Here is a 17,368-nt window from a genome sequence, read left to right on the forward strand (position 1 = left end):
AAATACTGTCAGACAATCTGCACAGTAATGGATTGCCCGTTATTTTGAATAATTTCTTGTACAATTTGTCAGAAAAACAAATGAACTTTACACTCGGTACTCTGACAACTTCCAGAAATAGCTACATGGGTCTCCCCCAAGGTTCATGTTTAAGTCCCTTGCTTTATAATTTCTATGTTAAAGATATTGATAATTGTTTGGAAGGACAATGCATGCTCCGTAAAGTGTTATACACGCCTGAGCCTACCAAATAAACGGGGCATTCTGGGATTGTGGGGAATGGTTTTCCTGACAGTGGTGCTGCAGCATTCTGAGGAAATAATCTCTGGGGAATCTCTTTGGTCAATGGGTTTCTGGGATATGACAAACAATCCATTAAATGATATCGTTATCGACATGAATGTTGTTAGGTAAGGGATGTGTTCGGATTTATGAATCAACATAAAATTAATAAATCATTTTCTGTATATTTTTGTACAACAATTTTAAAAACTATAATTCTCTTTTATATTCATTTTCATTGCTTCTAAACAAGTTTCCTATTCTCTTCAACAGTTAATTTTTTCATCGAATATTGTAAGCTCGCTTATAAGAGGCATTCTATTAGTTTGCAGTCAGGAGGCAAACATGGCTATCAACTACAAATAGGTAAAGCTATATAATTTACGCATGTCCTATCTAAAGATTTCAATAAATGTGCTTCCTAATCATTGACATTTTGAAATTGTATAAAGATATTCGCTGCCTTCGTTAGTTAGCTTTTTTTACATGAACGATACATAGGTGCAGTTCTTAAGTCAGTCTTCTAAGCACATTTTCTCATCGTGGATAGGTTGTCTACAGACTATTTTGTATGGCTGTGTTTATACAAAACAGAGGAGATTGAGTTAAGTTAAAATAATGTTTTGGATGACGAGTTTGGATTACGCGTGTACTAAAATCCAATGAAATTTAAATGCGAGGGTTTATTTTTTACCATACTATTCTTGTACATTTGAATGAGAATGAGGCTTTGTGAAAATGCGCTTTTAATTGTATCGGACATAAACGACAAATTACACAAGATGTACAAATAGTTAGTCATAATGAAATCATATTTTCAGTAAAATTGACTTAGGTAGACATATTCACAAATGATTAAAACAACCGTCGAAAAATTGATGAACTTTGGAAGGAATTCAATTTTGTAAATTTATATCTAATAGGCACTTGTTGTTGTCATTCGAATGGTTTCGAATAAGGACAATGAATTTCGTTGGAAGACAACATTCTCAAACAGGAAGTCATGCAGGTTAGCTGCCTAGAAAAATGTAGGCAATCCACACTGCAATTTTGGGGAGGGGTAGTTTACCCTAATATTGCTACTGTTGTGCTTTACAACAGTGTGGCATGAGTAAATAAATATTTACATAATAACTATTCTTATTTCGATAAATTATTTCCTACATTTCTGCTACGACAAAACAAGTCAGAAATCTAACCTCGGCGCCCAGCTTACCGCTACGAGTATCCTCTCGAGGGTGATGGCACCGGCGAAGGCGGTGGAGGTAGCGGTGAGAAGTACGTCGAGCTTCGCGAGCTCGGCGAAGGAGGGCAGCTTTCCGGGAGCATTCCCCCAACGTCGCTGTGGTAGTGCGACCGAGGTGTCGGCGGCGGTGGGTACGGTTCCGAATCGTACCGATCGCTATTGCTGTTATTTTTGTATTTGCCACCGCGGCCACTACTGCTGCTAGTTCCGCCTCCTCCAAGGCTGCCTCCGCCGCCCATGCCGATGCGATCCCTACTTCGGGCACTTTTGCTCGTGTAATTGGAATCGCTTTCGTCGCAAACGTCCGTCGAACAGGGCGTCGGTGGCGGAGGTTGGTTAATGATCTTGTAGTGCTTGTATGGGTGATAGTTGGAGGAGTACCGAGCAGAACCCGCAGTAGTAGCCGGCGATGGGGGAGGATTGAGAGGATATCCAATGAGGCTACTTCCATTAGTTGTTGAACTGGAAGCCCCAGTTATGTGGTTCCGATCGTAGCTATTGGCACTGTTGCGACTATTGAGTGTAGACATCCGGACAGCATCTGCTACCGATGTCAACTTAGACACCCGGATATTCTTGTTGAGCCCCCCAGGAGATAAAGGAGCTGCTGCTTGATCTTCCTTCGGTTCCGAAGACCCCGCGCCAAAGCGAGATCTACATGTCTGCAGAAGGTAGACTACTATGAAGACTACAGCAACGGCTATGACCACCACTATTAGCATTGTGATCTTGCTTCCACTTGGCGCCATCCTCCTGTTATTGTACTCAGCACAAATCTCCGGAGCTTCATCTTCTCCATTAGCGCAGTGTTCATCTCCATCGCAAACATTGTGGTACGAAATACAGACCTTACTAGTTGGACACTGGAAATCCTCTGGATTTTTGCAGCAGACCGCCTCATCATATCCATCCAAGCACTGTGTAGTCCCATCACAAACCAGATGTTTATCAATGCACTCCCCTGATTGGCATTTGAACTGATCTGCCCCACAAGCTGGACAGTCCAATTCATCGGACCTATCGGGACAGTCCTTCTGTCCATCGCATCGCCACGATACTGGAATACAATCCTTGTTGTTGTCCCCGTCTAGTCCGTTGCTGGAAAACGACGCCGCACAGGTAAAATGATCAGGTCCACAAACGGGCAGCGCCCCGCAACTCCGACGATCCTTCATCAACATCAATCCCTGAGGACATCCGCAAAAATCCTCTCCCTTAGCATCATCGGGTGCTCCGATGCAGATATGACTACACTTGGCCCGTGCCGAGTTACACGTATGGTTTCGGAGCAATCGTGGCTCCGGCGTCCACACGGCCACGATATCGGTAATGTGGGAAATCTTCTGAATCTCCGTACGGCGGTTTTCACCGAGCACGGAAATTCGTTCCATCCCAGGGCGTTCATCCAACCAGTAGATGTATCCATTCAGGGCAGCGATTGACGACACAAGACTGATGTGCTCTGTTACCAATGGTTTTCTGAAACACAGAGTTGAAGTTAGTTACCTTCCTGTATACCGAATTGACAAAATACTTACATCTCCTTGCCGTCAATGTCCATCATGTCGATCCGCTTGCCGTGGGCATAGAACAGTCGATTTGAAAGCGGATCCAAAGCCAATGCAGTAATACCTTCCAAGTGAGTTACAAGCTCCCTCCGTTGAGTCCCATCCAGTTTGGCCCTAATGATAGCCTGCGCAGTGCCGACATCGGTCCAAAATAGCAGCCGCTTGGTCGGGTGCAAAGCCAAACTGCGTGGTTTCTCTGAGTTTCCGATGTCCACGTTGCCCATGCGATCGATTTCACCATCCAAACTGCAAAAAAGAGCCACCATCATATTCAGTTATCGAGTTAGGAATTTAGATGAACTTACGTGGTAATGTTAATGCTGTTGGTGTGCGAACAACTCCAGAACAGAAGCCGCCCTATCGGGTCGATAACCATATCGAACGGGGATGAAGCCGGATCGATAAACACCTTCGCACTGGTGCCATTGTCGAATGCTCGCCTAATTATTGGGCCTCGTCCGTCAATCTAAAAAAAGATGGAGAATGAAATTTACGAATACACTTCGAGCATTTCTACAAACAAACTCACCCAGTAAACGTATCGCGTCACGACGTCGTACTCCACAGCTCGGATATTCTTTCCAGTAACCGGCAGCGGCACATCCGGCGAATCCGTTGTATTGGGCATGAATCTTCCGAAAGAGTTACGTTGGCTGAAGATGATGTAGTTTTTCGGAGGACTGCAGGATACGCGATTCGCTGTTAACGTGTAGTGCGTTGGACAAGCGCAAGTCATCTTTCGTTGACCCAGCGCCAAGCACAGGTGCGAGCAACCTCCATTATTCGTACGGCATTGATTTGATCCGGACTGACGGAACGGATGGAACGCCAGTAGTGAGTTTGTGTACTTCAGGTTCGTGTGGACGATAGTTCTGTTGAAGCCAGTTGTCTTATTGGCACGTTCAATCTCTCCCGTATTCCAGTCGCTCCAGTAGACGTAGTCTTTATACAAGGTGACCGCATGGGGAACGAACGGATTGTCGGAGTCTGCCGTTACAAGAACTTTGCGTTTGGTGCCGTCCCACTCGGCAGACTCAATGGCAATCGGAGAACTTTGGCAAGCCCAATACAGTCGACGGGTGTCTGGGTCTAGTGTCAATCCAGTTGCAAGATTCGCTCCAGAAATGATAGTTTTTAACTCACTACCATCCATCACTGCTCGTCGTATTGAGTCCGATGGCCACTCCGCCCAATACATTAACCCTCGTCGTGGTTCCAGAATTAGATTCCTCGGTTCTTCGATACCCTTCCAGATCAAAATCCGACGGCTGCTTCCGTCAAGCCTAGCCACTTCGATTCGACGAGCTTCCGCATCCGTCCAGTAGATGTTATGGGCTAACCAATCTACAGCAATTCCTTCCGGTTGAATTAACCCTGACTCGACTATCTTCTCCACGTTCGAACCGTTGATATACGCTCGGGAAATATGTTTCTGTTTTTGACTAGCCCAGTAAATTCTTCGATCGGCTATGTCTACGTCCAGATAATGAGCATCGATAACGCTCCGAAAGGGAGCATAATCCGTATGGTTATGACTGTCAATTGAAATTCTTCCGATACTTCCTGTGTCATGTCTTGAAAACAACAGAAAGGCCGAAGGTATAAAGCAAGTCCTATTGTCACGATCCAGCTCGTAATCTATCTGACATCTACAGACATAATCCCTTGGTCGGTTCAGACACAACTGGGAACATCCTCCATTGCGAATCGCACAAGGATTGTTGCCCTTCGCCTCACTCAATTTCGCTACCTTCAGACCCATCAGATCGGGAAAAGCTTCTACAATCACCGTACGATCATTGCCATTCAACTTATTCGCCCGCTCGATAGACCTCCTCTGCCAATCAGTCCAATATAGATAGTCACCCAGAAGACTCAATCCAAACGCATGCGGTAGATTATCCGACAGGATAATGTTCCTCCCTGATCCGTCCATATTGGCAACCTCGATCCTGTCCAGCTTCGCGTCACACCAATAGATCTTTCTCGCCTCAACATCCAACGCGATCCCATTCGGCCAACCCAAATTCTGCTGAACGATCAACACTCGTTCCGTTCCATCCAGAGAAGCCCTCTCAATCTTCGGATCTTTCTCGCTCCAATCACTCCAGAACATCCAACCCAGCGTTGGCGCTAACGCGATCGCCCTAGGCTCTTCCAAATGTTCGTAGATTAGCACCCTCCTGAACGACCCATCCAAACGGCAAACCTGAATTCGATCAGTCCCCGTATCGGTCCAGTACAAATTTCGCGCCAACCAATCTACAGCCAATCCATCAGGACTCTGAATCTCTGTGTTGACGACCTCAACCATGCCGGTTCCATCAGGTCGAACCTTCTTGATCGCATTCGATCCTTCATCCGACCAGTAAATGTAGTTGTCCACCGGATCGTAATCTATGGCGATCGCGTACCGTACCTTACCCAGCTGCAGCTGGATGCTGGTATAGTCCGGCGAATCCAGCGATATTCGACTAATTTGCGTTCGTTGAACCAGAAACAACATATCTTGGGGACCGTCAGCGCATTGCGATCTGGTGAGTAGTTTAACCCCTGTTGGACAAGCGCAGCTATATCCCGCCATGTTGGTTGACAGCAGACACAAATGAGAACAATCTCCGTTGTTTTTGCGACAGGGGTTGTCAGCTGCCGGCTGAAGACGGGAGTCCCATGCGTGGACGGTAATTGGGACGACCGGACTATCCAGAATTTCTTCGTGCTTTTCGTTGGCAATATTGTAATAGTGCAGAGTACCGTCTTGCCAATCAGTCCAGAAGAGGTAGTTGGGTGCGAAGGTTAAACTGTAAGGATAGTCAAGGTTATTGACGAGGGTTCTTCGGTTGCTACCATCCAGGTTCATCACATCCAAGAAGTGCAGATTTCCATCAACCCAGTAGATCAGTTCATTTTCCAGATCAACGGCCAACCCGTTCGGCCAGAATATCCGGTCGTGCACCAGCACCACCCTCGACTGCGGATCGCCATCCATGCTGGCGCGTTCTATCTTTGGACTCTCGCCCCAATCGGTCCAGATCATGAACCGCCTGGCAGGTACTAGAGCTATGGCACGTGGCTGATCGAGATCGCTCCAGATCAGCACCTTCTGGAACCGGCCGTTGAGCGTGGCGACCTCGATGCGGTTCGTCTCGCCGTCCGTCCAGTAGAGCTTATCGGTATACCAATCTATCGCTAGACCCTCGGGCTTGTCCAGCCCGTGGGTTATCACAGCTGTTTTGTTGACGGTGGGCTGCAGTGCCCCGTCCCCGCGCATCTGAGCACACTGGATCGTCTCGGAGTTGTGCTCGGTGAAGCACACCAGCCCCCGATCGTAGTAGAAGTCCATCGCGGACGCCTCGTTGAGATCCTTGACCAGAACCTCCACCGAACAGGTGGTGTTCTGTTGGATGGTGACATTCGCCAGCCGAATGTCGATGTACGTAGTGTAGAGTAATTGGTTGGTGAAGGCACTGGCGAAACCTGGAAGGAAGAAAGAGAGAGGGAAAAAAGAAGTCAGATAAGATGCGGAAGGTATATATGGCTTTATGATGGTTTTATGATGAAAAACGTGCTTGGCCACGATTTGTCATCTTGTTTTAAAATTGAGTTCTGACTTGCCTCAATAGATTCGGTTATTTCAAGCTCTATCTGGAATAAGGGCGAATGTCGCAAGAGAGAATTCTCGCTTAACTTTTTAAAAGGACCTAAGTAACATTTTTTTCGTGAATTAATTTGAATAGCGCAATCAACAGAACAACATGAAAGCTATTGATTGCAGTATTCAAATTAATTCATGAAAAAAATGTTACTTAGGTCACTTTTGAAAGATAAGCGAAATTCTTCGCCGACTTCCCCTCTTTTAAATTAAAGTGACAAGCAGATGATTTCGTTGCGGTTTTTTCCCTCAGAACGAAAGAAAACAATGAAAACTTGCATTCTGAGGTGATAAACCGCAATGAAATTCTTTGCTTGTCACTTTTATTTAAAAGAGGCAAGTCGACGAAGAGAATCCTCTCTTGCGGCATTCGCCCTTATACCAGATAGAGCTTGATTTGTCGAGATACGATTTGAAACTGTAAAGGTAGCCTCACACCTCGGGAATCTTGTCCGCGGTTTTTTTCCTCATGTGTTTTTGCATATGCGATGTTTTCGGGATTTGGGCACGGAAAATCCAAATCCCGGACCCATTTAAAATACTCGGGGGCAAAAATCCGGCGGATAATTTTCTCGAGGTGTAAGGCAGCCTTAAAGCTCTTTGAAAGTTAGCGAAGCGGAAAATTTTAAAGTGTGACGAACGAAATTAGTGTAAGATATTTGTTCTGATTTGGAAAATAATTCTTTCCATTGAATTTATTTGTAGAACGACTATAAGCATAATCTGTGAGAGGTGATGGAACTCCGTAGCCATCTCTAGATCCTCATGCAATATTATAAATTATTTTCCTCATATCCTCGACATGCTGTTGGAACAGGTTATTGTCGTTATATTGCACTCTAGGACGCTTCGTGAGACAGCTGATTTTTCATAAATAATTTCTTGATGAAGTTGTAAGCCAATTGCTGTTCCTCAGGAAAAAAATCTGGGAACTTATAGCTGGGGACATTAACATCTTTACTTCGAAATTGTTGTGAATAACTTTAACACCCCTATCGTCATTTGAAGTCATCGAACACACATAAACGTCATTTCGTCATCGGAACAGCCGATGGACTTAAAACGCATTGGAATAAACGAGACGAGTTAGTTGATTCGGAACTTCCAAACGTATTAGATCGCTCTATTCCTTGTCACGTATTCACGGTTCCCATACGTCTCGCATTCTTCGCTTTGTCTTTCCACCTGGTTGGACTGTTTCGCGCTTGTTCTTGGCAGTACATAAAAGAAACATGTGGTGCGACAACATCATAACTGTTCACGAATTAGCTACATTTTGGGTAGTTTATTACAGAACTTTGGGATCCAGTACCTGGGCACAGGCGTTCGGTATAGATAGTCCCAATTACAGAGGGATCATCCTTATGAACTCGGCGTAAAAACTCTGTCACGTATTCTGTTCAACAGACTAAGACCGCTTGAGGAGTCCTTAGGGCCGATGCCCATGTAGCGTTTTTTCAACGCTGCGTGCACGTGGCGTTGAAAAAACGCAGGTGTGCATCGGTGCGGCGACGCTGCGTTACCGCTTTTTCCCGATGCACACATGCGTCCTTTTAACGTCGTGTGCACGCAGCGTTGAAAAGACGCTACGTGGGCATCGGGCCTTAGTCGGCAAGTTTTTGTGAGCGCCGACCAACGACGGATCAAATGATTAGCTTGCGGATGGTCCTTGATAAATTGCAATCTGTTTATTGATTTCAAAGCAGCGTACGATTCAGTGAAAAAAAAATGAGCTGTAGTATTGGCACCCCAAGAGAAGTTAATCGCACCGGTATAATGAAAACACGTCTGTCTTCAGCTGTGGTTTATTGAGACTAATTGGACATTAACTAACATTCGAGCAATGGTTGCTTCGATGCTTCTGCGTTATGCAACGTACACATAGAGATGTCGTAAATTAATCGATTACTTCGATTAATCGATTAATCGTTGTAATAATCGATTAATTTTGAATCGATCATTACCTAACGATTAATCGATTCAATAATCGAGAGAGATCGAGAGTAATCGATTTGTTACTAATCGATTAATCAGGATTTTACGACATCATAAGGATGTCGCAAATTAATTGATTACTTCGATTAATCGATTCATCGTTGTAATAATCGATTAATTTTGAATCGATTATTGTCCAACGATCAATCGATTCAATAATCGACAGGAATTGAGAGTAATCGATTAGTAACTAATCGATTAATCGGGATTTTACGACATCTCTACGTACACACCAGTCAAGCAGTTCGACCAACATTGACTCCACCTCCCGTTTATTCAAACATTCATCAATTTTATCAACACCGACACGAACAATCAATTTATTCGACCAACAATATCACACACGAACGACCGAAGCACCAACTCGAGCACCAACCATCAAAAATATATGGGGTTTGTGCAACTTCACTACAAATGCTCAAACATGTTCGGCGAACCTTGACTCCACCCCGACAACTCAAACCAAAATCAAACCGTTTTAATTTTTCCCAACCGAGCCGCCAACTGTCAAATGGTTGTTCGAACAACTTCACACACGTTCCAACAAAGCAGCAACCGAAGCGTTTTCTTGGGGGTGGAGTCAATGTTCGTCGAACTGCTTGACTGGTGTGTACGTAGCATTACGGAGCTGCGCTGCAACTCCAATACTCCTCCTCAACGCTGCTCTTCTAGCCCACACTGCATCCGTAGTTCCTCAAGACGAACTAGAGAGAGTGGTTTAGTCAGCAGGTCAACCAGCTACTCTTCGTCGGTCGAATAATACAGAAAACTGATGGCTCCAGTCTGCTTCATATTATTTGCAAAATGGAATTTTGTCGCAATATGTTTGGTCCGATTGCTGATCCAGCATTTTGAGGCAACTTTGATTATCTTCATGCATGGTAACTTTGTGGTCTTCAGTACATTCTGCGTCCGCAAATCCGATTAGTCCTGAATCTTCTTCACGGTGGCTCAGTCGCAGCTTCAGATCGATTGTTGCCTTCAGATACCGATCCACACGTTTCAGCTTCGTCCAATCTTGCTGGGTAGGACTAAAAACTTTCCGACTCATAATGGAAACCTCTGCAGCTATATCTGGACGGGTGCATACAGTAGTTGTCCTACCACTTTCTTGTACTGCTTGTTGTCCGGAAGACCTTGACCATCATTCCCCGTTTCGCCGCAACACCTTGTCGTAGTCGATTCCATAGTATTGGCGAAAACCTTGAACTGTCACTCGCGCATTATACCGAATCACTTCGCCGCTCTGGTCTCGTTTCATCTTGAAAACCCATTTACAACCTACCTTTGGAAATGTCAACCAGGTCCCATGTGTCGTTGGAATTGATTGAGTCTATCACCTCCAACATCGCCTTCTACCATTGGTTGCTTTGGGAACCAGACATTTCTTCTTTGAAATTCTTCGGCTCCTCCTGAACCAGCTGGCTTACCTCGATTGATCCTTTCAGACCTTCGGACTGGCAGGTCATTTGGTTGATCATCATTCGGTAGCTCTTCATTCACTGGATCCTCCCATTCATCGTTGACATCGGATTGGACTTCGTCTGGTTCGATGGATTCATCATGTACTTCAAGGTTCGCTGGAGGAATGCTCGAAGGAATCACCAACTCTTCTACTTTAGCTTCGTCTAACGGTTGGCAGGAATGCCGTGCTTTTCGTTAGGTACGTGGCAGAAAAAAAACACTCCAAATCGTTGTACATGCCCCAGCTTGGGTTTCTTACCAAACCATCGTTCATACGGTGTACCGGAGGTTAGGCTAAAAGGCAGGCGATTTTGAAGGTAGTTTGTTGTAACCACCACCTCTCTCCAAAATCGATGATCTGTACAGGCGTCAATCGGCGTCAATCCCTTCACGTGTACTCCTTGGGCTAGATCCGTAAGCTTCATGACAGCATCACAATCTCTAACCGCCGATGCCAAACATGAACGCATTCGCTGGCCGATGTCGCCAAAGATGCAGACTCCTTGTATTGACGGATCAGGAACAAACCTCCTTATAACTCAGCAATCCAATCCAATCGCCACTTCTGTCAAAAAAAAAATGGTGAAATCTTTCTTCATCAACCGCTTGACCGAAAGAAGGTTGGACTTCATTTCAGGAACATACAGCACCGTATCCAAAGTAATCCCGCGGCGGTTGCCGACACCATCAGCACTACCATCCTACCAGTTCCGCGGCCTTTTGAATGCTTCATGCCGTTCGCAACCCAAACCGCTTCCAGAACTGTCTCGTCTAGGTCATCGAAAAACTCGCGTCGATTAAAGATGTGGCACGTTGCTCCGAAATCCAAGATCAAGATCCATTGATTCTCACGTTGTTGCGCATTTTCGGTACAGAACGCCCAGTTCTCCGGCTCGTCGTTATTTTTCACCACACTGTTGACTTTCTGTTGCTTGGTTACTTTGGATTGTTTTTTCTTATCCGGTTTCCAGGTCTTGAATTTTTCGCAATTGAGTTTCATATGGCTGAGTTTCTTTCAAAAGAAATCCTTGTCAGAATCCGCCCTCGATCCGCAATGCGGACTTCGATGTTGATACGATTTCAGCCACTCATCTATCAGCTTTCCTTTCATGGCCTCCAGAGTGGTAACGAGAGTACGTTGTTGGGCTGCAGATCGTTCAGCTTTTCGAAAAAATCCGTCCGGGCCAAAATGCGGATTTCCATGTTCCCATTCTTGTCCAAATGTAATCCACAAATCTTTCGCATCACGGATACCTTCGTGGTGAGTGTCTTCTTGACGTAAAATTTTCAAGGTTTTCCCAAGCTTCGGCATCAGATTTGGCCTTCTTAATGTGACTTCTTATCCTTCACGGCGGTCCAAGATTCTTCCTTGGCCAGAAGCAGCTTCATACGAAAACTCCAGTGGTCGTAATAGGTATCGTTGAGCTTCGCAAACGACTTCTCTATTTTTCAGCAGTTTGTTCCCTTCAGTAAAAAAATATCTTCAAACTTCGCCGATCTTGATTCGAATGCCGGGCCAATAACCAATTGGGGAAAGGGAAGGGAAGTAAGTAGTCATTGCAGGAAACTTCAACGCGTGGGCGATAGAGTGGGAAAGTCGCTGTACTAATCGGTGAGGGCATACGCTGCTACCGTGGCGCATCGAAATTCGTACACAGGTGCTTACCTTAGTATATGAAAAAGTCATTAGAAAGTAGGAATCGAATGTAAATAAAACGTTTGTCATTGACACAGAAGCATGAAGGCTTCTACTTTTGAAGTGTTTCGCATTTACTCATTAAAAACTACGAAATACATGATAAAATAATGAATAAAATCAACTACTCCTGACTCGAAATCCGTCCACCGTGGGCGGATTTCGAATCAAAGGATCAAAATCCGTACAGCTATTTTTAAGCTAAATATTTAAATTGAAGCAGTCTGATTGACTAAACTACCACTGTCAATAGTTCGATATGCACCTTGAGAAGCGATCCCTTCGATTTGTATTCCACTTATCTTATGTAATGATTCGCAATTAGCAACACAGTTACTTTTGGTGCAATTATGCTCTACACGAAAACAAAATGGCGGCAAAAACTCCGCGTTTGGTGGATAGCGTTTTGTTTTTGATTTTTGTTGTTTTAATTTCAAAGCCTTCTTTCCATTTCTATGCCCTAAAAGCTTACTGCCAAGTATCTGTACAAGATAAGATCAATTATGTCTACATTAATTACCTTTAACCCCCTTTAACTTATTGATATCTCATGAGGTGGACGGATTTCGGTGCTGTATGGATTTCGGTCCCACACGGTAGAAGCTTTAGCCAGGCTGGATGTCGTGTTGTGTAAAGAAGGCTCAAGAAGTACCCAGGTAACCAATAAGCATTAAAGTAAGCACTATAGTAGCATTATACTGGCATTGCATATGCTCCATGCTGTAAATAAGCATTTCGAAAACCAGGCTGTTCTAAATAAACATTTTCAAAGCAATCATGAGAGGCATAGTCTTATAATAGCATTTTGAATGCACAATGTTGTTTTTCGTTAAGTGCAATGGAACAGCTACATTAGTGCCACTTTAAGGCCTGTAGTGTTCATACGTCAAACGTTTTCCAATATGAAACCATATAGCGGGACTATTTTTCCAATGAACTTACATTTGAGAATAGAAATCGGCACGTGCAGAATGTTTTTTCCATTCCGACCATTGACAGGAGTACTTGTCGTTAACCTAACCCTATCACTAATTACATAATTTAGATACATTTAATTATTCCATTGCACTATTTTCGATGGATGCATTAAAGCAGCACTACCGTAGCTGTTTCATTGCAACTGGGTATGACGTTTGTGACGGTTGAATTCTGAGAAGTTTCAATGTTCCTGAAGGAGCGTAGTGTTTATGTTGGGCAACATTATTCCCATTACCATCTACCTCTTATGGCTCAGCTGGTAAGGGCGATGACAACAACAGCGTCGGGTGACAAGAGCGCGAGTTCGAATCCCGCTCGAAGAAAGTAAAAAAATGTGTTCCATTTCAAATATGAAAATACAATAACTATATAATAAGAAAAAAAAAACTATGTAAAAAAAGAATTAGAAAAAAACGCCATAATTTTTTTTTCTTGTTTTTAAAATTATTTCGGATGCTAAATTAACGCTACTCAGCCAAATTTCTACTTTATCGATAAAGTAGGATTAAGCATTTAAGCAGCCATATATTGGGCCAAAACCTGCATTAAAATAGCATTAAAGGCGACTAAAGGGCGTATTGGCATTTAAAGTTCTGCAGTAAAGGCGCATATAATGCTACTTAAATGCTTTATATAATGCTTACTGGTTACCTGGGTACTTTCCAGAGAAACGGAGTGGAATCGGTAATAGACGTAACATTCTGCAGTTCAAGTTTGGTCGGTGATCTACAGTAGAGGGTCGACGACGGTTACATCCACAGTAGACTGGCCCAGATTACTATGGGGGAGAAAAAATGTTGTCGAATTCCACGGGGCACCCCCCAGAATTGTGTCTTTGGGTGAGAAAATCAATCTCTGAAAATTTCAGCTCAATCGCTTGTTGCATAAGCTGGCGCATTTGATTTGAAGTTTGTATGGGGATTTCAGCCAAAATGTATAGGAAAATACACCTCCGTCACTCATTCGATCTGGAAATTGGTTCTGATTGCTCGATTGACCTCAGAATTGCAAAAACAGCAGTTGGTATACCACAGAACAAAGTCACAGAACATTGCATGATGATTAAATGAACTTTTAAATAATTTTCGGCTGATTTATTAGGAGCTGATTTGTGTATTTTTGGGTTTTTTAATCGAATCGCATCAGCCGAAACCTATATAAAAGTTCATTTAATCATCATACAATGTTCTGTGACTTTGTTCTGTAGCATACCAACTGCCGTTTTTGCAATTCTGAGGTCAATAGAGCAATCAGAACCAATTTCCAGATCGAATGAGTGACGGAGGTGTATTTTCCTATACATTTTGGCTGAAATCCCCATACAAACTTCAAATCAAATGCGCCAGCTTATGCAACAAGCGATTGAGCTGAAATTTTCAGAGATTGATTTTCGCACCCAAAGACACAATCCTGGGGGGTGCCCCGTGGAATTAGACAACTTTTTGTTTCCTGGGCCAGTCTAATCCACAGTGACTATTTGGCTATCCGGTACAGGATAAGCAGCGAGGCAAGGAGAGTAAGCCGGGGATCAACGCCTACAACCCGGGCGTGGAAGGTCGCCCACTTCGACGGTGGGACATTCAGCGAATCTATAAGTCTGGAAGAAAACACGGAAAATTTGAGTGGCGACGAACTGGTTGCTGTCTTGTCGTGTGTGACGCTACTATGCCGAGGAAGACGCGACCACGTAACTTCAGGTCACAGTTATACTGGTGGAGCGAGCGAATTGCAGTCCTTCGATCAACCTACCTCAGGGCTAGAAGAAAACTACAAAGGTCACGCTCGGCAGAAGTGAGGAAAGAACGCATCGAGATTTTTAAAGCGGCGAGGCTGACCATAAACAAGGACATTCAAGAGAGCAAGAAAGACTGTTTCGACAGACTGTGCCACAGCGCCAACTTGAACCAATGGGGAGACGCCTATCGGGTGGTGATGGCCAAAACAAGAGGGTCCCGAACATAGCGTTAAAGGCAGCCATAATGACCAATCCGAACATGTTCAGGTCAGCCATGCAGAGGTGCCTAGACGAGCGGACATTCCCGGATATATGGAAATAACTCCTGTTACCGAAGCCGGGCGAGCCGCCAAGAGACCCCTCAGCGCACAGACCAATCTGCTTAATAGACACGGTAGAGAAGCTACTGGAAAAGTTGATCCTAAACAGACTCTCGTCGTACGTGAAGGAGACAGGAAGATTATCGAGCGAGCAATTCGGCTTTCAAAGAGGACGGTCTACTCTGGGTATCATTGAATCGATGGTTGACACTGCAGAGGTTGCCATCGAATGCAAGCGACGCGGTCTACGTTACTGTGCACATAACACACATAACACTCGACATGCGAAATGCATTCAACAGTGCCTGCTGGATGGAGAATGCGAACTCGTTACTTCGACTGGGAGTACTGGGGCTATAAAAAATTCTGGGAAGCTACTTCCAGAATCGAGTATTGATCTACGAGACAGACGAGGGCGACCCCTACGAGACAGACGAGGCCGACTTCCGACCGGCAGGTGTCCCGGATCAATTCTGGATCCACTACTGTGGAACGTAACGTACGATGGCGTGCTGAGCGTGAAAGAAGAGTACATCGAGAAGGTCGAATTGACTGCAACCTATTCGGTCAGTCTAGTAGAAGATTGGTTGCGCAGTAAGAAGCTACAGTTTGCGCATCAACTACCGAAAATCGCTGGGGGTGATGCTCGACGATAAGTTGAGAAGACAAGGAGTGCTACGCCCTCATGGGCACCGGTAATGCTCGCAGGAATATCAAGGCAGCAACGGTAGCAAAATGGCAGAGGGAGTGGGACAACTCGGCTAAGGGAAGGTGGACCCATCGCCTAGTCCCAAGTATGTTTGCGTGGATTAGCAGACCTCATGGAGAGCTAAACTTTGGCTTGACCCAGTTCTTAACAGGCCAAGGATGCTTCAGGTGGTATCTGCAGAGGATGCGGCTTCCCCGCCTGTCCGCAATGCCCAGACGTAACAGAAACGGCTGAGTATATTCTGTTCACATGTCCCCGGTTCGAAACGGAAAGGAGTGCGATGTTGTAGGCATGCGGAATGGACACTACTACCGAGAACATCGTAAGAAGAATGTGCCTGAACCCGGAGAGCAGTGGAGAGCAGCAATTGTGGATATCGGACCATGAGCAATCCGCCGTTGAAAATATATGTCGATTAGTATGGGAACGCCAGGGCCATTGCTCAACGAATAAGGTGGGAGCCGAATGACTCAAGGGCATCGAAAGTCGATTATCGGAGTAGCCTAGCCCACCGCCGAGGACCAGCTAAGTAGAATGCACCGGCTTCGGCACGTAGAATGGCGTGCGAACCGGAATGTAGAACCGGTTTCGGGTCGTCGGGGCACCATTGAACCGAAAGTTCTCTCCACCCGAAATCTTTGGATCAACCTCGGCACTACAAGTACATGAAATGGAAAGCCGAGTGACGAAACGCTGTTTTTCTGATGAACAAAAATTATCCGGGCGGACCGAACTGTTAGGTATAGCTGCTATTGGCATGATTTAAACCAAAAGGGAGTCGCCAGATGTAAACGAAAATTTGGGGGTGGAATTTTGATGATATAGGGACCCTTTTTATACCACGCCAAGCTTCCAATATGTTTTGTTTGTTGAAGAACGAGGCATCAGAAAACATCATTTTCCAACAGAACGCGTCGATCCATGTTTCCAAGCAGTCTAAGGCATGGTTTGGCGTACGCAAATGGACGGCAATATGACAGTGTGTCCAGCCTAAAGGCAGCTTTTAAAGAGTGCTGGGCCAACATCGGCATGGCCACACTACAGAAGCTATCCGATTCAATGCCAAATCGGATTTTTGATATTATCCGAAATAGAGGAGGCCATACGAAGTACTAGCTTTGAGTAGATTCAAAATTTGCATCAAAATTCTTGGAATTGTTCCGGAAACATATTTTCCATGTAGTTGAGACCATAGGATGGATATGAACCGGAACGGTCATTCTGGAACAGGTTCCCGGAGGGCCCGTTATGCCCAAAAACTCATTTAGAATAAACCCTAGCAATATGGGAATCAAAATTCTTGGAATTGTTCTGGAAATATATTTTCCACGTAGTTAAGACCATAGGATGGATATCAACCGGAATGGTCATTCTGGAATAGGTTCCCCGATGGTCCGTAGGGGCCAAACACTCATTTAGAATAAACCCTGGAAATATGGTATCAAAGTTTTTAGAATTGTTCCGGAAACATGTTTTCCATAGATTGGATATGACCCGGAATGGTCATTCTGGAACAGGTTCCCGGAGGGCCTACAGTGACCATAAATTCATTTGGGAGAATCCCTGGCAATATGGGTATCAAAATTCTTGGAATTGTTCCGGAAACATGTTTTTCATGTAGTTGAGACCATACACACTTCAATTTTTTCACCGATCTCGGCTGTGCGATTCTCGGTTTAAGTTCGTTTGCTGAAATATCAGCTAAATGGACGTGTGATTACGG

At 44.7% G+C, this 17,368-nt stretch overlaps 1 protein-coding gene across 1 annotated transcript in view; it reads right to left on the reverse strand.

Annotated features, from left to right (window-relative positions):
• Window positions 1–447: 447 nt before the first annotated feature.
• Window positions 448–17,368, reverse strand: part of LOC134225715 (low-density lipoprotein receptor-related protein 6) — a 180,989-nt gene continuing 164,068 nt past the window's right edge. Inside the window, exons 3-6 of the mRNA XM_062706012.1 lie at window positions 3,626–6,573; window positions 3,402–3,562; window positions 3,067–3,342; window positions 448–3,007 (exon numbers count right to left, since the gene is read on the reverse strand). Coding sequence (XP_062561996.1) covers window positions 1,501–3,007; window positions 3,067–3,342; window positions 3,402–3,562; window positions 3,626–6,573 — 4,892 coding nt within the window. The 3' untranslated portion in view covers window positions 448–1,500. The remainder of the gene's footprint in view (window positions 3,008–3,066; window positions 3,343–3,401; window positions 3,563–3,625; window positions 6,574–17,368) is intronic.

The sequence above is a fragment of the Armigeres subalbatus genome, chromosome 3 (genome assembly GCF_024139115.2).
Source record: "Armigeres subalbatus isolate Guangzhou_Male chromosome 3, GZ_Asu_2, whole genome shotgun sequence".
Taxonomy (NCBI): Eukaryota; Metazoa; Arthropoda; class Insecta; order Diptera; family Culicidae; genus Armigeres; species Armigeres subalbatus.